General features: G+C 43.4%; 1 protein-coding gene across 2 annotated transcripts in view; it reads left to right on the top strand.

Annotated features, from left to right (window-relative positions):
• The window catches only part of PARL (presenilin associated rhomboid like), a 129,229-nt gene that overhangs the window by 31,790 nt on the left and 74,086 nt on the right, over positions 1–23,353 (top strand). For both annotated transcript variants that reach the window (XM_078666444.1, XM_078666443.1), the window contains exon 2: positions 18,896–19,082. In XM_078666444.1, the coding sequence (XP_078522570.1) occupies positions 18,896–19,082 (187 nt within the window). The remainder of the gene's footprint in view (positions 1–18,895; positions 19,083–23,353) is intronic.

Below are 23,353 nucleotides of genomic sequence, written 5' to 3'. Positions count from 1 at the left end.
CCCCTTTGTGGAATTTAATTGATGGTGTAAATGATCAGTTTTGATAGTGTGTAAGTGCTGCTGTAAGATCCTAGTGAAGGTCATATAAAAAACGAATGGTTGAACATCAAATCAATCCACAGCGCCCGTAGTTTGGCTCTATCAACACGGTCAAATGGCAATGAGAAATCAATAAAGGCTACGTGGATTCGCCCTCTTTTACCCACTGTGTATTTGTCAATCAAGTGAAGGGTAAGGCCCTGTTCACGCACTCCTTTCCCCTGCCTAAACTCATACTGCAGGCAAGAAACCACATTTCTTTGTTCCAGACAACTTGACAGTCTACCAAGAATCACCCTACCGAGGACTTTGACTGATGAATCAATGAGCGATTGGTCTGTAGCACCTAGAATCTGACCTGTCTCCCTTTTTAAACACAGGGATTATTACCAAGCATTGCCATGAGTGGGAGGACCCTCTCCTCCATGCCGTATTAAATACTTTTATTAAGATTTTTGACCAAACCGGAGGGGACCTCATCTGGCCCAGGGTCATGGCTGTTATGGCGATCCCTACTTCCTCCTCTGTGAAACATAGGGTTTAATCCACCCTCAGTAAACCCTGGAGTTGGGTGTGGGTGCTATCTCCTCTGGTCTACTCCAAATCTCTGACAAATGCGTTACCCATGCATATGCAGAGATTGTATAGTCTATTCACTTCTCCAGAAAAGAAGGGGCGAGTTATAATTGCCCAAAAAGACTCTGAGTTACTCCGTGTGAAGTTGCAAAAGGCTCTCCCAAGCTACCTGCTTAATCATTTTCTTTCGGGATTACATGGCATGTTTGTTCTCCTTATGTTTCTTTACCATCTCCTGTGTGTAAAGAATAAGAAAGTAAGTGATATGTTGATCACTGGCCCTTCCTGCACTGCGTGTGCTAACCTTACGGTTCGCTATTGCTTTTACTTCTCTTATGTACAATCATCACTGATAATAATGAATCTTAATCGACCGTTTGTACTTAATCATTATTGTTTCATGATTTATTAACAAAGAAATGTTTTAAAGCATATTTTTATAAATGTAAATTAATTCGTCACAATTAAGATAATCACAAAATATTGTAATCATAAAATGCTTTACAATTTGCAGTTGTCAATCCCAATGCATTTCGAGATCTTTTGATCTCTTCTTCAGGGGTACTGAAATGTAAAACAAATTCATATAAATTTCGTGTCAATTTCATGTGGTCAAACAAAGAGGAACGATTGTTTGTACTCAAAACCTTATACATTGATCAATGAATTTATCAAATAAATCAAGACCATGACATGGTTGTACCTTGTGGTATTACAGACAATAGTGTTAGTAACTGGTATGGAATCAAACAAACTCATTGATCAATGTATCCATTTTTTGCACTCCACACCACCCCAGTTCAGACTTGGCCATATGCAAATCAGCCTTGACCCTGTGCCTCATGGGACACAAAAATCTGGGACTTCTTTGCCAGCATCGCCCCGGACATCGCCTCCCTCACTGAAACCTGGACGAACGCCGCCTCCGGACCAGATATCGTGAACGCCATCTCCAAAGAATACAAGTTCCCCCAGAAGAATCGCCCTAATGGCCCATCGCCCACAAGGCCAATCTCCGGCTAAGCACCTATTCTGACGGGCCCACAGGCCTGATGGAGAACCTCCATTTCAAAATCCAGACCAACCTGTCCTCCACCCTCAGATGCACCCCCATCTACAGATCTCCCCTGAATCTGCGTTCCCTTCTCTGACTCCATTACAGACATCATCATGCCGCATGCCATCACCTCCACTGATTTTCCGCTGCTAGGAAACCTCAATTTCCAACTCAACAACCTCCAGGACCCCAACTCTGCCTCCCTCATGGACAACCTCCACACCATAGAACTCAAGCAGATCGTACCAGAACCAACACACTTAGCTGGGCACATACTCAATCCCGTTTTCACACCAGGGAACTCCATCACCTTCATCCACACCTCCGAACTCCCATGGACGGACCACCGCTGTGTTCACCTAACCTTCAAATCCGACATCCCCCGCCGATGCCTGCATCAGCTCAAGCTCAAGAATTGGAAGAAGATCTCCGATGACCAGCTTTCCGCCACCCTCTGCAGCACCGCTCCCACCACCACAGATGACCCCACCACCTCCCCCCACACTCTGCACACCTGCAACTGGATCACCGACTGCGCCAACACCATCGCCACCCTCAAGAAAGCATCTGAGCCACACGCCAAGAAAGCCAGCTGGTTTTCCACCGAACTCCGAGACTCCAGGCGCACCTGCAGACAACTTGAAAAACTGTGGAGGAACTCCAAAACCCAGACAGATCTCGACAACTTCAAAACAGCCACCCCTGCCCACCACAAGCTCATCAGACTCTCCAGGAAGAAAGCACTTGAGGACAGAATCTCCACCAAAGCACACAACAGCAAGGAACTCTTCAGCATCATCAAAGAGTTCCCCCAACAGCAAGTCCACGGACATCACTCTCTCCCAGGACCTCTGCGACAGACTCCGCGCTTTTTTCCATGACAAAATCAAGACCATCTATGACAACTTTAATGACAACAACCCCCACGAGGAACCCCTCCCACTGGTCCCAGCAGCACGCAGCTGACACTATACAGCTGGACCACCCTCTGCATTAAATACACTGTGAGGATAATGAGGACCACCCACTCCGGGGCCCCCACGGACCCTGCACCCAACACATTCACAGCAAAGCCACAGACATCATTGCCCGAGCTTCAATGTATCATCAACCTCTCCTCCGAGACCGCCTCTTTCCTCAACGACTGGAAACAGACAGGGATTAACCCTCTCCTGAAAAAACCTTCAGCGGACCCCACCGACCTCAAGAATTTCAGACCGATCTCCCTACTCCCTTATCCAGCCAAAGTCATGGAAAAAGCCAACTTGCGGCCTTCTTTGAAGAAAACAACAACCACAGCACCAAAATCACACTTCTCGCTGCATCAGATGACCTCCGCGCCCTTCTTGACAGAGAAGACTGTGTCCTCATCCTCCTAGACCTCTCTGCGGCCTTCGACACTGTCTCTCACCGCTCCCTTGCCCGCAGACTCCACGACGCTGGAATCTGGAACAAGGCCCTCGACTGGATCCTCTCTTTCCTCTCTGGCAGAATCAAACAAGTCAGACTCTCTTCATTGCACTCAGAACTGACTCCAACCACCTGCGGAGTTCCACAAGGATCCTCCATCAGCCCAACCCTGTTCATCATCTACATGGCCCGCTCGCATCCACTGTCAGAGCACACAGACTCCACATCACATTGTACGCAGACGACACCCAATTCATCCTCTCCCTATCCAACGAACCCAACATCACCACACGCAACTTTCAAGACGGTATGAAAGCCTTCGCCAGATGGATGAAGAACAGCTGCCTTCACCTAAACACAGACAAAACTGAGGTACTCTTCATGGTCCCACACCCCGACGCCTGACACGACACCTGGTGGCCCCCATCCTCGGAGACACCCCTGACCCCACGGACCACGCACGCAACCTCAGAATCATCCTGGACTCCGAACTCAAAATGGACCGCCAGATCAACGCCATCACCTCCTCCTGCCACCACACCCTCTCCCTCCTCCGTAAGACCTTCAAGTGGATCCCCCCCGAATACAGACACTGTCAAACACATGCCCACATCAGCAGCAGACTGGACTACGGCAATGCCCTCTACTCCGGGATCACCAAGAACCTCACCTGTAAACTCCAGGACGCCGCCGCAAGACTAGTCCTCAACCTACCGTGCTACAACCATATCAGCGAACACCTATGGACCCTACACTGGCTTTCTGTCGAGAAAGGAATTGTCTTCTCACCCACGCACACAAGGCCCTCTATAACACCAGACCCGCCAACCTGAACCAGCGCCCTGCTTTCCATGCTTTCCAGGGTTCACTCCGCTCGGCCCAGCTCTCCCTCACAGCAGTACCTAGGATCAAGAAAAACAGAGCAGGAGGGCGCTCCTTCTCCCTCCTCGCGGACAAGACATGGAAAACCCTCCCTCTACACCTCCAACTGACTGCCTCGCTCCCTAAGTTTCCCTAAGTTCCTAAAGGACCTCAAGACCTGGCACTTCAATGGAACTCAGTGAACCTCCAGGATCTGCGGATCCCCCCCTGTCCCCCTTCCTCCACCGCCTTGAGACATGTTCCAGGTTAGTAGCTTGCGCTCTATAAGCCCCTGATTGATTATTTGATTGATAGTTAATTAAGACCTTCAGTCTCCCCCATTGCAGATCTAAAATTAAGGGGTTGTGGTCGGTTAACTCGGACCACTGAACTTTAAAATTAGGGACAAACTGGGCTAAGTAGGCCGATACAAACAGGTAATTAATACCTGTGTTAGCCCCTCTTCCCTTAAAGGTCGAAGTAACATCCACTTTCACGCCTTCTCTAAAGGAAACCAGATAAAATTCTGGCAGGACATCATCAAGCAAACTTCTTTCGCTTCTGTAGAATGTTTAAAGTGGTCACCCCAATAGGGATCTGTTTTGAGGGAGCTAATGATTATCTAGTAGTCCAAGGGGCATAAATGTACACCCATGAAAATAACAAAATAAGGCAGTTTGTACTTTCTCTCAAACGTTCACACGGACCTTGGAGCACATAAATATTTTGTAGGGATAGCTCAATTAAAGGAATTATAAAAAGTTAGCAATAGAATGCTCTGTAGGCCCTCAAAATCATAATTGGACAGTGAGTAGATTGCTGGGTGGGCATACACCTTATACACAAATCTATCAGTGTGAGCAAGCCACTCCTTGCTCATCTTGCAGGTGAAGGGTTTGCTGGTAAAAAGAAAGAAGTGTACCCGTCTAGGTTATAAGAGTTATGAATGTCTCTTGTGGAACCACAATCTGATATTTTCTAGTTGTTTCTAGCGAGCCCAGCGATGTTACAACTACACATTTTTATGGGTGCTGGTAGATTCTCATAGTCCTTGCCCACGGAAATCTTGCTTACGGAAGTGGGACTAACCTTGCTCTGAGGGTGTCTCCTGTTTGCTGGAATAAATCAGTCATTACAATCCAAGCCCCCCAAAGGTTGATAGCTATTCCTCAACTCCACTGGTGAAAACGGGCCTCTTATAAGGGGAGCTATCCTACACATATTTTGATGAGACCTATACCTTCAATCCCCTTTCCCTTGCACAAAAACTGAGTGGTTAAAAAATGTTTAGTGGAAGCTCCTGGATACCTGGGCCGTGAGCCCCTTTGGGGAGAATGTGCTGGATCAGCCGTTTTACTGCTTTGGATCACCTAAAGTTTCACACAGTACGATCCCCCTCCAATTACTTTTTGCCAAGACCTAGCCAGCCCACTTGTCTGGCCATGATTAAATCATCACAGTAATGACCACTAACTCCCCTGTTGAAGAATCACCAAAGTATGGCTTTGCAAATTAGGTTGTTGGTGCAATCTGTCGCTCCGGGGGATAAGGGGGGACATTGGACAGGATAGCCACAAAAGGGGTTGATTCAGGAGGACAGTGGAGACTTTGAGCAGGGTCACGTGTATGCGTACGATCTTGTTTAGTGGGGATCACAGTCCCTTATTTACTTTGTTCAGTGGGAAGAGAGAAGGCCATGCTAGAATGTGACTGAGTGGGAGTGGTTAGCGTATGCCCATCCCTTTCTCTTCCCCGATTGGGGCCTAAAGGGAGTCCTGTCTTCATGGGTAGGCTGTGTCTTAATTGCTGAAGTCTGTAACAAAACGTGTGTTTCTCCAAGATTAACCCATACACAATTAGTATTATTAGAGTGCCTTACCCCAGTATCGGACCGGTTCAGAGTATCACAGTTAATTAACTCCTCATTGGATGGATGATGATGGGCTTTGTAAAAGACACAAAGGGTAAATCTGGTAGGCCCAAGCATGCTTGGATAGGGCTGAGTTGGGCGTCTGATTTCTGCAAGTTGCGTAAACATTTCTTCTGTATCAAAATTTCTCATAGTCAAAAGGATTAACTCCTTTCCAGGGCCTGTTCTCTCCAACTGTGACTTTAGCCCTTACAGGTTCAGGAGGGGATGCAGGGCATTTGGGTCTCAAGGATACCGAAGAAGGGCCTATATTATCTGTGGATGGAGTGTTGCCTTGCCGGAACAACAGACCACCTAAATCTATTATTACTCTGCTTTTCCTTTGGGCAGCCTTCTTTGTTGGACCACAATTGTTTATTTTGTCTAGGCAATCTGCAAATAGCTCAGTGCTATTTGCCTGTCCCATTGACAGCCTACGTTCTGTCAGGTGAATTATGTTGGACACCACCCTGATTACTTGCTCAATCATGGTATCAATTCTAGTGCGCTTTTATTGCAGGACAGGAACTCCAGTTGCTTTGCGCTTACCCATACTACAGAAATAGGAGAAATGTGAAATAACTCACCAATAAGGAACAAAGGGTCAAAAAGGCCATGTCAGAGGGGTGGCCAAACCTTGTCCGGCCATGGACGGGCACAGATGGGCTCTCCAAGTGTAGTGTAGTTCCTATATTCCCAAGAGGTCACTAGAAACGTTCTCGAATGAACAAGAAGGGATTAGTTTCTGACAACCGCTTAAAACATGACCACTTTGTTTCCCAAGAATAAAAAATATATCTCTAGAGTCGCGGAAACAATAGATAGCTATTTCACTCAGTCAATCGTGCATGCTTAGTTTCACCAGAAGTGCAGAGAAATAGAGAGACGGGCGTTTTCAATAAAAGGTATTTATTGAGCAAGCAGAAGAAATGAACTGCTGCAATCGTAGTACTTGCGGTAAAGTACAAAGCGTACGGTACAAAGAGTATTATAAAATAATATTGTAAAAGCATGATATGGTTTCAAAGCCATAAAATACCTAAAATGCATAAAATACATACAGTGATAAATAATGTCTAAAAGTACTCAACTGGTTCTTCTAAAATACGCCTACCCCGGTGTACCTAACCTAGGTCTAGTACAAGGAAAGAAGTAAGTAAGGTGTAGCCTGGTTTTAGTATTCTTTGCCAAGAATCTAATCCAAGAATTCTCTTAGAGTCTAATCAGCTCCGTACCTTGGTTTTAGAATGTAGGAGGTCTGGTATCTCTCTCTCAGGACTCGATTTCCCAGCAACCCACAAGGGTAGCCTGGAAACACCGGAGCTGGATTTGTCAGCGGAGAAAGTACAGCGTATCTCAGTGTGTCAGCTGGAGGGTCGGCTTCCTTCGGCACTTGCTTGGGCGAGCTATGTCGTGTAGGTAGATAGTCGAACTGCTCCAAACCACTGTGTGTTTGTTTGGACAAGTGTGGGCAGATTTATACCTTGAAGGTGCCGAGTTTAAGATTGGACATAATAATGTCATTAGAGACCTAGTTCTCTGAAAACTCCATGAGTTCTTGGATAAATTAATATTCATGCAGGGGGAAGTCCCTGACTGATGAAGGCGGGTTTTTCCAAGAAATCATTGTAGATTTTCGGAACTAGTGGAAGTAGCCAAGCCGTATTAGGACTACTTGAGCTATGTCTTAATATGGTTATGATTTCTATGCCTATATAAGGATACGATATTTTATACCTATATAAGGGCATGAATCAGGAAAATTACACTAGGGTCCTAAAACGCTATACAACACCCACTCCACATATTATGTCTAATATTACTAAATCTAGAAGCATAAAACAGAACAAGAGCATGTGTTCATAATCCCACCCAAAATACATGAAAATGCATTAAACATGGTTCATACACATATACATACATGAGTATTCGTCTCGCACGTATTTTATAAGCAATAGTTGTCATTAAAGAATGCTATCTAAACTATTTATGAAATGACATTTATGAAATGGCTCTTAATTTACAGAAGAAAAAGTCGAGAACATTCCATAGCATGATATATAAAATGCCAAATATTTTCTATAGGAAATATCAAATGAATTTCTTGTTCTCTAAGAATAGTTCTACTTCAAGCAGATTACTTTGTGCCAAGTGAAAAAAGTTCCTATTCTGGGATGGAGAGAAAACATTTTTCAAATGTAGATTGTAGAAACATAGAGTTCCCAAGTTAGAGGGTTTGTTTTGAAAAACCGAAGACCGAATTCAGAGTTCATGGAACGCTGTGTGCTCTTTCAAAAGTTATTCTCGGTGTCGGGAGAAAACATCAAATCATCTAAGCTGGCAAAGAAACCGTCTACCACAGTTGGCGAAAGTGGAACTACTTCATCAAGTAGATCAAATGTGTATAGGTGTGAAGCGTCGCCGTCAGCGTCATTCGCATTAGCAATGTTCGATGTAGATGTAACCTGTGTGCCTGTTGTTCCACGTACCTCACCAATAGCTGGATTCGCTGTTGAGATCTCAATGAATGCCGTCATCAGGATTGGCAGCCGTTTGGGGCAACACGATGTATGAGTCGTTACAGGACCCAGCAAAGTGTCAACATCCGTTGGGAGCGCTGATGGAAGTGGAAGACAGATGTCTAACACGCACTCTTTTCCGCAAAGCAGGCATCCTAGAACAGGTAAGATGCAATCTTGCCAGATTGGTCTGAATGAAAGGAACCAAGTGGTATTCAGATCTCTTAAACGAGCCAAGCCAAGAATCTGTGTAATTCTGTCACGATACCGCATGACCAGGAGAGCCCGTTCCATTGTCTGGGTATCGTTGGTGACTGGACTTGCCATATCTGAGCAGGAGAAACAAAAATAGAATTCCTGCTACGAGTCCCAAAATGAGAGGCAGGCCGCCAAACACAGAGGGCACGAAATTTGTAAATATGCCGAGGACTGCTTCGAATGGGGTTAGCAGTCCCGAAAAGATCGTCTTAAATACATGTGCGATGCCACTGGTATCAGACATGTTTAAGATTTGACCTAACATTTCTGCGAAATGTACTGGGCAGTTTGTTGATAATAATGCATGTATCTCTGCAGAAGTCCTTGCAGATCATACGTTTCTCTAGACGAGGTCAGTGGCACAGCTTTTTGCAAAAGAATGGCTTTCATTCTGCTTAAAGTATCAATTCGTATAGAAGAGATATTCAGTGAAGGCTATAACGCAGTCTCCCTGTCTGTATTACTTTTTGGATACAATACTTGCATACAACAAGTGACCCTGGCAGACACACTAACCAGATAGGCTTTTCCTGGCAACATGCCACAGCAGCTGTGATCATTGAGCATAACGTAGCTCCCATTGGAAAGCACCCTGAAAATCGGGCCTATCAACGCCTCTGGAGTACCGTGCATGTGGCAAGAAAGGTTATTTAGAGAACCTTCGCAGGCTCCATGTAAATTAATACCTTCACATAAAAGTGTACCGCTTAGTTAAATTTTACTGAAGTTGGAAAATCATCACTGGTATTGTGATGTTGCCATGTATTATCCATTCAACGACAGGTTTCTCAGAAACAGTTAATGGTAATCTTTCCAGTTTTTCAATGCTCAGGACCGTATAGTCTGCTCCTCTTTGTACCAGAGAGATTTGTTTATCTGTAAGGTTAAAGACAGTAAACAATAACGTAGTATTGATTAGACGCCATGGCATGTAGCCTGAACGGAGATTTTGTAACGTCCAGCCTAGCAGCATTATAGAACGAATTTGAGACTGGCCATGTTGTAACATTAGCAAGTCCTGCTCTATTATGTCAATGGCAGATGATACAATGCTGTCCAAAAAATAAATTCTGGAGGACAGAGTCGTTAACCCATTGCCCACTACAGAGAGTGCTTTCTCTAAATTAATACGATCAATTTCTCGTATTTTTTCTGCAGTTTCCATTTGCGTTATTTTCCAAGCTTCATTGTAAGCAGAATATATACCGGCGTATATGAAACGTTTTTGACGTGGTTTATGAGGACCAAGTAAGAAGTCTCGTAAATCAACGCCTTCTTTAAGTAAAGTCAAGTGTTGTTGAATTTCCGGAAGTGTGGATTTTTGTAGCCAATCAAGGCATAGTTTTCCTGCACTGTATGTGGTGATTATCCCTGGATATTGTCTCTGGCAATATCTTGGATCTGGCCTATTCATTTTGAACTCTTGTGTTCTGTTCATAAATCTATCTTGACAGTTGTTCGTGTCTATGGGCCAGATTAACCATTGTTTCCAATCAGGATTGGGTCTGTTGTGTTTTAAAATCTGTTTTACGTCTACCTCCTCATCCGAAGTGTTATTACTGTCAGGCATGGGCTTAGGTATGGACGGTTTGTTTAAATCTTTTATCTTTGCCAGGCCAAGACAAGATGTTTGTTGAATAGTGTCATTTAAAAACATTATTTGTTCTGGGATAATGCAGGCTCTGAATAAGGCTTCTAAACCTTCACCTGCCAGTCTTTTGTGCCCCAGACAGTTTTTGTCTCAATGTTGTCTTTCCAAAAGTTAAAACCTAATGTAGACAGCTGAGCAGAATACATTTGTTTAGTATTGGTCAGCATGTTTTTCATTCCTGTCTTATTCATATTTTTGAAATAAAACGTTTCTGGGTTTGTGACATTAAAACCTGAGAAGTATGGAAACTTTTCATAAAATGTTTTTGAGCTGCCCTTTTGCGGCGTTGTACAATGTTCCCATTGATTATAAGTAAAAACATTTCTAGGGTTTGCAGATTTGTACAAGTAATGGTGACCATAATGATTAAAACAATACATTTGTTCATAATCTGATGAACCTTCTAAGTATTCATGTTTAGTGAATTTAGCTGACATTTCTAAGTCTGACATCATATTATTAACAGTTTCAAAGCCCCAATCATCAGGAAAGGTGCTCGATGAAACAAAATCACTCAAAGAAACCGTAAACTGGTGTGGAATTTTCAACAATTCCACCGGGCCATAAATGTCATATTCAGTTGTGTCCCATGCTATACTACCAGGTATAGGAACGGCTGTGATGTTCACTGATGACCGGTCTCTTCGCTCACGATGAGATGACTTGTAAGGTTGCAGGAGCAAGTTGATGTTTCTACTTGCTGTGTCCATTGTACTGTATTTTCCATCTATCATTTGACCCAAACTCAAAACCAGAATGAGCCATAGTAGGAGAAAAAGTACACCTAATCCAATCCAAAATTCAACCCATGGCGAAACCAGATATGTTCTCTCAAGTTGAAGAAGGAGTTCTGTTATTTTTTCTTTAAAAAGTGTTTTTGCTGGCTTTATTTCTGGTTCACTGTGATCATCAGAAAAGTTATCGAAGTTGATAAAATAGCCAGAGGCAGTTCTGTCAATAGTTGGTATTACATCCGGATTTTCTGAGATCACTGGAGTTACTTCCTCCTTTGACATGTTTGTATAGTCAGATGCTACATCATTGTAGCCAGGAGTTTCTTGGCGAACTGATATTTGGGTGTCAAGAGGGACGAGTTCCATGGCTGTGTTGCAAAGTCCTTCTTTTCTTACTGCAGGTTTATCAAAGGTGATAAGTCTTTCAGTTTGAACCTCTTGAATAGTAGCCAGATTTGGTCGTCTGCTACTTCTTGGGAGTCCACTGGGCCTACTACTTATTATCGGCCACATGATGTGGTTTTCTCAGGTCAGTTTATACTGTTCTGTTCTCCTTTTTCCAGCAAGCAGCGGTAGTAACACTGATCTTGTTCCAAGATTTGTAAGACAGGTACTGCTTTTCTATAAGAAGGCCCAAATTCCTTCTTTACCGCAATCTTTTCCCTGACTAGATCCCCAATCTTTGAAATCCAGGCAGGTCTTGCTTGGACAGGTGGTTTTTCTTCAGTGGTCGTTGGGCTTTGTGTTGTTACTCAGACTTCATCTTGTTTCATTTAAGTCCTGTAAAACAGCCAAACGGTCTTTGATATCAAAGGGTTTCTGTTCCACCAATGAAGTTTGACAATCAAGATCCTGAATTAGCATTCTAGTACAAAATAATAATTCATATGGAATGATTCCCCCCAGAGAATTTCTTGGCAGATTATTAAGACTACGTTAGACACAATTTAGATGTTTGACCCACCAGTCACCCGAACCTAATACCCTAGCTGTTATAGATTGCTTTATTCCACGTTTTTTTCTTTCCACTACCGCATTTCCCTCAGGATGGAAGGGACTCGAAAACCGCAATGCAACGCCCAAACTGGCCATGGCCTCTTTGTAAGCTTTGGAGCTAAACACAGGACCCTGGTCAGAATGTAGCGTGCCGATTGCATATGTGCCGATAAAGACTCGGAAATCTTTTATAACAGTTCTGGCGTCAGCCGAGCGATGGGGCCACATCCAAATGAATCGTGTCTTAATATTTGTGGGACCGCATTAGTCTATACTGACGTCTGCATGTAGATATCCAATGCTGTCTAACAGTGGTGTCTGTACTGGGCTGGCTACACTGCAGTCAGGTACCTGGTGGCTTTCAAAGCTATGATCTCTGTAACCGGTATCACAATTAATTCTGAATTTGTAAACTTCTACGTTCATTCCCGGCCACCAGTACATCTCTTCTAATTCTATTAGAGATTTTAAGATCCCTTGATGTGTCAGACCCTCTCCCATTATGTGCTTCGTAAACCAAAGCACCTCTCTGGTTCTTGGTTGGAATTACTCTATCCCCCACTCCAGGAATTCGAGCAAAAGGAACGGAGTTTGCATCAATGATGTATGTATATCCAAGTGGATAATTTGGAGGTAACGCTGCATAGCTGCCTTTCATTGAGGCATTTACTGCTAGCATTGTTTCACCGTCTATTTTCGTTTTTGAACGACTGATTGCAGCTACGGAAGCTGTTTGCACAGCTGCCTTCGCGGCCTCATCAGCCAATGAATTCCCTTCAGCGTGAACGCCATCACGCTGATGACTCAGTGTATGAATCACGTGAGTCTTTTGTAGTTCTTTTTGAGCTATTTGTTCCCATAGCAGTTTATGCTTAATTGTGCCACCTTTAGCGTCTTTGAAACCGTTTTGAACCCAGTTCTACAAATATTCATTGTAAGATTGGACGCAGTAATACGAATCGCACACTATGAGTGTGGAGAATTCGCGATCGGTATTTTCAAGCGCCATCTTGAAAGCCTGTAGTTCAGCTCGCTGAGCTGTACAGTCTCCGAGTGATTGAGTTTTAGTGACCATTGGTCTAAATTTACCTTCACGCCACGCAGCGCTGTAAGCTTGTTTACCCCCAATTGCGGGCTGTGCTGAGCCGTCTGTATATATTATACAGCTGTAATGTTCGAGTGGCAGAATTTCAGTCAGCAGAGGACATTCTAATTCGTATTGTAAGAATTCTTGTGTTTTTAAATACAGGTCAAAAACATATTCAACATCCGTTGCAGCAAGAGAATTAACCCATTGTATCCATCTCAGATGTAAAGCTTTAGCATTTGGAATGCTTGCCTTTGTCACTGCCTCTAAGGCAGGTACAGGTGTAACAATTTTAATGCATTTACCCTGTGCGAGGGCTCTTTCTTTTGCTACAGCAGTCTGAACCGCTGTCAGTATCTTTTCTGTTGAAGTGAATTTCATTTCAGCTTGTGTGTACAAGTGTGACCTGTATGCTATTGGTACCGTCTCACCTTCGTTAAAGGTTAGGTATGTGAATCTGCATCTCCCTGGGATGATTCGGATCACTAGGTTGCGCACGTTGTCGCGTGTTTGTAACTGTGTTTTTGCTAACATGTCTGTTTGCACTGAACGCAACATTTCTGTGTGTTTTTGTGTCCAATTAGTAGTTTTGAAATAAGGTTTGATTAGTTCGTAGAGGGGTTTAACCCTTTTTGCGTAGTTTAGAACATAAGTTCTTCCAAAATTCATGAAACCTAGAATTGACTGTAAGTTTTTCAGCGTTTTTGGAGGTTGGAGCAGGTGGCCAGTCTTGTTCAGCTAGTAGGATGTCATAACCCTTAGAGAGCTCCTCCCAAAAGAGTGCTCTAATTTTTCTTGGTTTGTCCCCCTCCATCCGGAGTGTTACTTCATATAACTTATGTGGTACAATAACCCTGGTATCTGCAGTTTCAACTTGGTTGCTTTCATTCAAGTCCGCTGTCTCCTTCAGGATCTTGCGAGCTATGGTTACCTCTGCTGCGCTGTCTAACATTGTCTGGGCCCACTCCCCATTTTTGAGTTGTGTCCTCAAGATCCTCGGCATGTCTGATCTTTAGACTTGCTACCTTCTTTTTGGTGAATTGAGTTTTCTTATTTTTTGGAACGTGTTGTTCGTCTTTGGACTTCCCTCGTTCTTCTTTTGTTCTGATCGTCCTCTTCTTTCGGACTTCTGCGAGGAAGTCTGAAAGGTACGAGAGGAACATGTATCATTATCTTGATATCTATCAGGTTTTCTCAAATTATCCCTATTTCTAAGGTTGTATCTTTTTTCAGAGGGCTCCTGTTGAGGAGACCTTCCTCTGGACTGTGACGCTTCTGTCTAGGTAGTGTCTGTTTGGTGTTTTCCCACTTCTTTTTTAGGAGTAGTGAGATTATTTTTAATAAAAACTTTTTCAGGATTTTCAGTTAGTTGGGGTTTTACTGGTTTCCCACCCAAACTATCTCTACCTAGTTCTTCATAAGATTTTTCAATAATTCTGTCAAGCTCATACGGTTGCTCAGTAATATCTGTTTCTTTTAGTTTTTGGCGGATCGCCACGGATGCTTCTTCACCTTTAATGTTGGCTAATAGTATAGCTGAGACCTGTTTGAAATCTTTCAGTAATTTCATACCCAGATTTAAGGCCGGTTCTGGGCCGCATTCATTTTGAATCTGTCTCAGAACATCTGGTATTACTGCCATAGTCGGGACACCATGTGTTTTAGTGTAGATTGAAGCAAAGACTGTACCCCAAGTGTCGCAGTCCTCTACGTGTAGGGCAATCCCCATTGGTAAACAGATTGTCAGAATCCTGTGTTTCTCATGAGGTGTACTATCAGGGAATACTGCCTCTATTTGAGTAATTTATTGTGCTAACCAGAACGGAATTTGTTCTTGTTTTGCGGGCAATTTCCCAATGACTGACTGTATAGTCTGTGTTGTGATTTTATTTGTGTTCCCTTGGTGTGGGATCTGCTGTGGAATTCTTACAGGTGGTTGGACTGTTAAAGTCTGCATGACATATTGAACCAACTGCCTGTGTATTTTAATCAGCTGTTTTAGCTGAGCTAACATTTCAGGAGCTGTCATTCTTTCAATGTTAGGATGTGGTGTATAGCTGGCTAGTACCGGCCATGTGGCTCCTGGTCTACCTAGTGGACCAAGCCTGGTAATGTGATTTTGATGTTGTAGGGCGCCATTAAACCAGAGCTGATGCTCTTGGTAAGTTGGTGGAATTTCATCGTCCTCGAAAGGAACGTATTCCGCTGGTGGTTCCTCTAATTTATAGTAGTGGAACTCGTGTGTTACTGCATTTGCTGCAGGAAACAGAATCCATGAATAGAATACCTCTGTCTGCCGATATTCATGTGCCTCTATAACCAATATTACTTTACCACCGCTGCATGATACTCCATTTTCTATAAGTTTTATAGTGATTGTTTTACTTATATTTGCCGGGACGCGTCATTTTGTTGGACATTTGTGTCGTCTAAAACTTTTCGTCGTCACTCATTGTGTTGACCGAAAGTTTGCAGAGCAAGTTTCAAGGAAACAAAGATTAGGTGCACAATATTTTTGAAACACTGTGTCTTTCAACGTTGAACAAACTAAAAACTAATACATAGGATTTTTCCGTCCTACTTAGTTTAAAGCGGATATTTTATCCTTTAACCCACTCCAGACGTCTATTGGAGTATTTATACTAGAAAAAAGGGGTCTGTGTGAAAAGCACGACTGAGTTACTCTAGTATCTAGCGTTAAATTATCGCCTTACCAAACGTTGGGCGCCATGTAGTGTAGCTCTGGAAAATGCCACTCAAGACTACCAACCTCCCCCCAGAACTGCTGCATACTGGGACAAGCCACAAACATAAGAAAGTCATCGGCGTCACGCAGCCCGCACTTTTAGCAAAGGGCCTCCCCTGACCCTTGCAACGCAGCTATTCTCCTAGGTGACCAAAATGGTCTTTGGAGGGAGAATAAATGGTTTCTTCTCAGAAAGCTAGGTTTTGCTGTGCTATACAAAGTACGCATAGATACTTGCCATAACTGCATTATTTGTGGCTTCGGCAAGTTCTCTTCCCACAACGTCACAGGCAGGCGAAGTCTCTGCCCATAATTTCCAGAATTAACCAATACCACACCAACACCTCCTTCTTTCGCTGAGGGCCATTGATCAAATTTCCCAGCAGCTCATTTGTACCACTATTCTCCTCTCCTAGAGCCCAGGCCCAGCTATTTAACTGAGGGATCCCTTGGCCATTGCCCGAAACTTCTACCAACAATAGAGTTTCCCAGCCTGGAGCAGCTGTCCCCCAGTCCAAAATTCTGACTTCTCTAAGCCCAATTGCCATCTTAGCGTCCAAACACTTTAGGGTCCTGGGGAATCCCAGACTGGGGCATGCCTGCTGTAGTATGGCAGAATTGTTGCTTGCCCGATCTGTGCCCTCAGTGGAGCAGCCGCCTGTAAAACATTTAACCTCACCTTTTTGAAATATCTAATATTGCCAAACTTGTACATTAACTTAGACTCTTCCCCCCATCACCTCATTTAACATTTCTTTAATCCAGTAGTTACCCCCAGAGCCACTCAAATCAGCCAGAAAGGTCCTGAAGTTTTTAAGCTGAATGGCCCAGGCATAGAGTTGAAAGTCTCGCAACCAATGCCTCCCTTGTTGTATTTCCTCACCAACCTTTTCCTTGAGATTCTTGAACCTTTGGAGCCCCCTATAAAGGAATGTATTTTCCCCGTCTAGTTTTTCCAACCAGGCTCTTTTATAATGTAGGGGAATGGCATTAAAAAGAAACGTTGGGCATCTTTACTAAGTTTTCTCTCCCATATAGTGTTAATGGTAGATGTTGCAACTCCATAATCACCCATTTTTTTCACTAGTGCCCTATTAAAATGTAGCTCTGCTATTTTGTACAGAGAATAACTGATGCGAATGCCTAGATATTTTAGTTCTCTTTTTACTAGCCAATTTTTCTTTTCCACATTCCACACCATAATTATGTTGTTTACGAATTTGCCTCTTACCTGGATACTTTCTCAAAGTCAGAAATCAGGCGATCCAAACTAGCTAATGTGGGTGGATAGATCTGCAGGGTAAATCATCTGCTTATAAGGAGATTTTCTTTTCCTAAAGGTCACTTTTGAAGAGCTTTATATCAATCTCCTCTCTGATCCTACAGGCTAAGAGCTCGATATACAGTTTGAATAGGAATGGGTAGAGCAGACAGTCCTGCCTAATCCCTCTTGTTATATTGATGCTCGCCTTTAAGTTGCCATTCAACATAATTCTAGCCGAGAGTGCTTTATAGAGCTACCATATTGCCCTACAGAACTTGTCCCCCAAGTTGTAATGTCCCAAGATAGTGTTCAAATATTGCCAGTTCACCCTATCCAAAGCTTTGGTGGTGTCAAGCGTTATGATAGCAAGTGGGGCCTTTTTCACCAGGGCCAGGTCTATTGCCCTCATTAGTTCATGGGTCAAATCGTGCATAAACCTTCCTTTTATGAAGGCATTTTGGTTATCGCAATCACCCCTCCTATTACCTTACTCAATTTATTGGCCAGTAAGGAGCATCCTGATCAGTATATCTGTCCAAAAGAATAGAGGGAATAGAGAATTTAAGAAAATGGTTGTGAAGTTAGTGCAGGAGATTGCTTTCCTAGAAAGGAAACCGTGGGATCAACATCACTTAGTGGAGCCAAATGAGGTCCTCCTTAAGGAGATTCAGGAATGGAAGTCCAGTTTGGCCGCAGTTTTGGAGTCTAAAGTTAGGGCTAGGTGGGAGGCGAGCAAGGTAGCGCATTTAGGTGGGCCTGGGGTGCATTGCTCACAAGTAGTCTTGCCTTGAATGATGAAGGGACCCTCCACAAGTTGGAGGACGCGTTGTGTCCAGTTCCCGAGGTCTCTCCATGCTCTGATGCGTATTCAAGAGTAGGAGTTCAGGTGTGGCTGCAAGGTCTTCTGACACCACACCCCTGAAACCCTATCTGTCATGGTACTACCAATAGTCCTGGAAATCGCTGAGTTTTGTAATTCATGTAAAGGTATTAGAGTAAACCTTGCACGTTTTACAACGTATCTCTGAGCTCTGCTAACACCTCTGTCAAAGTCATCCACACAGACCACAACTCTACAACTTCCATGTACTGCTTAAATCTTGGTAATGCAGGAAAGAGTGCGTTAATGGGAGCAGGGACCAATGCAGAGATCCCTAAATTGGGTAGAGACAGGGCAAGGATGACATGCGTTTTGTTTACACTATTATACGTGTAATACTGATTTTTATCAAACTTTATATTCAGAGTTTTTATCATTTAGCTTTCACAAATTATGTTTATACTCCGATTACTTGTAACACGTTTTACAAGCTCCGAGTTACTGTGCAGCTTACAAACCTTTGCAAAGAAGCAACTGTGGTCCCTTTTCAGTGGCCAAATCAAAAACAAAATTAAATACCGTTGTGAATGACTTCAGCAGGTTAGCCCAATTCAGGCGATATAGCTTCAAAGAATCTAATCTGTAAACTAAAAGCATAAATGGCCCAAATAATAAATCGGAATTTGGAAAGTCACAAATCCACTGCAGCATTGAGAATAGATTTTCCAATTTTTGGTGGATTTACTATCTCAAGGGTACCGCTGGAGAATTTGAGAAACACGAAAAGCCTTACCATTTAACTTTCACTTTTCATACCTATGACGGCTAACTTAAAGAGTACCTGTTGGGGGTACCTCGGTCAAATAAAACTGTTAAAATGGGATTGTTATACACACTTTCAGTGTCATTGTTAAACGTGAACAAGTTTTATATTTCAAAATATTTTTAACTTCGTATTTCTTTCTCAGGTTTACATTATTCACACAGCAAAGACATGGATTTCGGAAAGCACCCAAAAATGTTGAAGCTCGAAAACCTGAGAAGCCAGCTGAGGTTGTTAGAAGTAAAATTACTCCACCATTGCAGGAGACTGTCTTTCAGACCACCTCCAATTCAGTGAAGCACCTATTTAAACCTTTTGTTTTTACTGTTGGGGTAAGACTTTACAGTGTTTTCAACTATTTAATATGTGTCTATTATACAGTACTAAACGTGTATCTGACTTTGTGGCACTCTAATAGTACTAAACCAAACCAAATTTGTTGGAGCTGCTAAGCTCCCCATTTTTTAAAATCTTATTATAACAAAAGAGTTTTGAGGACACTCCTTTCAGGCCTTTCTTTGGCAGAAATGCAATTCTATGTCGGGACAGGACGCGAGGGTTATGCTTTTCCTTCTTCGCTGTAATTTGATTAACATAGCACAGCAGCCTTTAACCCCTCCCATGCTCATGACTGAGCCGCTCCGTCATGAGCATCGGCTGAGCTGTGCTCATGACGGAGCGGTTCCGTCATGGCCCGCTCGGCACGCCTGCGCGGCGCGAATTCCGCGCCTGCGCTGGACGTTCCATTGAGCGGGGCGGGCCATGACGGAACCGCTCCGTCATGAGCACAGCTCAACCGCGGCTCGTGACGGAGCCGCTCCGTCACGAGCATGCAAGCGCTGCTTGCCCCCCCCCGCCCCCCTAGCGCTGCGGCGGAATTGCCGCCGCAGCGAAGGGGTTAAAGCAAAGCAAACTACTTTTCCCAAGAAAATCAGGAAAAAATAAGTTCAACAGTCCTCCTTCAGTGCCCATGACCAGGTCTCAACAAAGTCCACTCTCACCTCCTGCACTGCCTCTTTCATCGCTGCTCAGCAGCCAGTTAAGTGCTTCGAGTCTTTCAACAGCAATGTGGGAATGTATATTTCTTATGTATTGACTCTGTTTGCACGTTTAACAGCGCGCTGCAGCACGTTTTCCCCCCTAGAATCCAGAGGTCACAGGACCGCTCCCTGTGCCTCTTATGTGATTAAGTCCAGTTCTTCTACTTCTACTGTGCACACCTTCAAGAAGAGCCTCCAGACCTGGCTCTTCGGCTGAAACAGAGCTGCCACCCGCCCCCCCCACCCCCCCCCCCCCAGCGCCTTGATTGAGTTCTTAGATAGCAATGCAGTCCCCCGTCCGTAGAGGGCGCCGTGGGTAGGCGAGATGCTCTGGTGTGCTACGTGCGGAAACTGGATTGTTCGAGCCTTATCCCCTCCTGCTTGGACTGAAGTCTTGTGATTCTGCTGGGTCTGTATTCCCCGAATTTTGTTTGTTTGACGCCCCTCTGGGGTCTTTATGGTGCTCTGTACGCTGAACACCCTTAATGGTCTGTAATTGCCTCAAAGGCCCAGGAAGGGACACAGTCCACAAGCAGTGTCAAAACCCACCCTAAGAAAAACAGGGATCTTGTATCCCCTGGGCTTACAGCCATTAGATTGTGTGCCTCTGCCCACCCATTATTGCCTGAGCCACCTCCCGGCCTCAGAATTGGTCATGCTGCTGTGTATACAAAATATCAGCTGTCTGCTATTAAGCATCGTGTGTGTGTGTGTGTGTGTGTGTGTGTGTGTGTGTGTGTGTGTATGTATGTATATATATATATATATATATAAACACCAAATCTTCAATCCTTTGCATAAAGAAGACACGGACCCCAGGCTGCAGTAAGGGAGATTTTATTCACCTCTCAGGCGACGCGTTTCGAGCAACTCGTGCTCTTGATCACACACCATGCACCTGGTCAGCATTCATTTAAATACGTTTTTTTACTTTGCAGTGCTCCACCCCCTGAGTGAATCACATGGTGCATAGACATGGAAAACACATTTCTCTATGCTATTTAATTCGGCACCCACCATCACTGCACTTAATTTACAAAAGGCTGGGAAAATAATATATCTGCATGAATGCAAAAACCCCCCTTGATCTTTTGAAGCATTCCTCACTAAAGCTAATATATGCCGAAATTTAAGGATGTCCTATTATAACCAAAACTCAAAATTAATCATAATAGTGCTTACTCAAACAATGTATATACACATAACAAAAATATATATATATCTATATAAAAATATATACGTGTTCTTCTATATTCACATAATTACATCACTGTACAATTATATACAATATCATTATAATTTGGACAGTCCACCATCCCTGACATGAATGCCTAACTGTTCACAACCGTAAATAGGGCAAGTCATGAAAATGTATACACATAAGATCAAAGGTTCAAGGTTTCCTTACAATAACATATCCCCCAATGCCCATCTTCATACCCTTAGTGACAACAAACTACTAAGTGATGTTAAAATAATTAAATAAACCAACAAAGTACCACTAGGCACCCTTTGTGATTGCAAATAACTAAAAAAGTGAATATACTATATACAGTAATTTTTTGTTTTACATGATTTTTGGGAGAGAGTTTCGACAATCACTTAGCTCGTTATCAGATTCATTCTCATAGTCGATGTGATGTCACACCCAGTCCCCCCACGGTGCCATTTGATGCACAAATAGTATTCATAGTTATCATACATGATGTATATATTTTCTGAGAGCCCTAAGAGACTGAGACATAAATGAAATACACAGATTCACATAAAGATATAATTCCTGTTAACTCAAGATATTACATGAGCTTCTGCCCTTAATGAACTAATGTGAAAAATTGTTATAACATATGGTGTAAATCTTCAGTCGTGTTCAATCCGTTTGGATATTTACTGTCCAGTTCTACTATAAACTCAGTTTCTCTTTTTCTGAGACGTCCCTCTCTGTCACCTCCCCGTACTGAAGGAGCCACCACATCTATGACAAAATGCGTCAACTGAGATAAATCATTGTTGTGGGTTGATTTAAAGTGGCGTGCTACCGGGTAGGTGTTGTCATTGTTAACTATTGCCCGTAAGTGTTGCAGTATTCTGACATGCACCTGCAACTTAGTGCTGCCAACATACCTCAACCCGCAGGTACAGGTCAGAACATATATTGCAAACTCACTGTGGCAGTTGTAATTGCCACGGATAATCTTTCTGGTGGGGCAAAAGGGTGTGCTGTAATGAGTGGTGTTTACACCAAACTTGCACGCCCTACATGAGGAGCACTTATAGAATCCTTTATATTTGAGCCAAGTACTGCCACTACTTGACTCAGGACTAGTTTTGACCAGACTGTTATGCATGCTGAACGATTTCTTGTATGTAATAGTAGGAGAACCCTGCAATATCTCACTGTAGAAGCCATCTGTCATCAAAACAGGCCAATGTCTTCTTACAATCGACCTGATCTGCTTTTCCTGTTTACTATAAGTCAGGATCAGGCGGGGAGTATTATTCTCTGAAGTCACTAACGATGTATCAGACCTGAACAGTGACTCCCTGGGTTTTTCACGGCAGCGTCTCAGTGCACTGTTCAGAATCTTATCGTTGTACCCTCGGGCTTTAAGTCTGCCAATTGTTTTCTTAGCCTCTTGTTCAAATAGTTCAGGGGTACTACTTATTCGTTTCACCCGTACCAGTTCTCCATATGGAACATTATTGATGACATGCTGTGGATGGCTGCTACCGGCATGGAGTATGCTGTTACCGGCAGTCGGTTTACGAAAAAGCGATGTGTTTATACTGTTGTCTTCAATATTTATATGTACATCAAGAAAGTCCGCATGTACTTTACTGATTTGAGAGGTGAAGAAAAGATTCTCACTGTTGGTATTAAGTGCATCAACAAATATCTGCGCACTCACCTCATCACCCTCCCATATACAAAAGACATCATCTATAAACCGTTTCCAGTGTCTCACATGCCTAAAACCTGGTGTGGCCACTAGACCACGCTCCTCCCACCAGCCCACGTGAAGACACGCGTAGCTGGGGGAGAAGCATGATCCCATCGCCACACCACGGACTTGTCTCCATATATTCTTAGCAAACATAAAATAGTTATTATGCAAACACCAATGTATCAATTCACACAACATTTTGTTGTGGGCATAGTATTCACAGGTTCGTAGGTCCAAGTAATGTTTGACAGCCTCTAAGCCCTTAGTGTGATCTATAGATGTATATAATGACTCTATATCTAGAGTAATTAAACATACATATATACATACACACACACACACACACACACACACACACACACACACACACACACGAGAGATATATAGCTTCCACTCTCTCCTTCACGAAGAGAAACGAGCCGCACACCGGCAGTAAGGTTTGGAATCATTTTTTATTTAGTTTCAGACCTGACGCGTTTCAGTCGGTTCACCGACTTTCTTCAGAGGTTACTGCATGGCATCATTATCACCACCACTGCCTTTCTTCCCCATTTTTGTAGCCCTCCAGTGGGCGTTCAGAAATTAGTGGATGTGTAGTGCATCCTGGGATTTGTGGTG

This window comes from Lissotriton helveticus, chromosome 11, assembly GCF_964261635.1.
Source record: "Lissotriton helveticus chromosome 11, aLisHel1.1, whole genome shotgun sequence".
Taxonomy (NCBI): domain Eukaryota; kingdom Metazoa; phylum Chordata; class Amphibia; order Caudata; family Salamandridae; genus Lissotriton; species Lissotriton helveticus.
The sequence above is the reverse complement of the archived record's forward strand: the minus strand, read 5'-3'. Positions and strand labels throughout refer to the sequence as shown.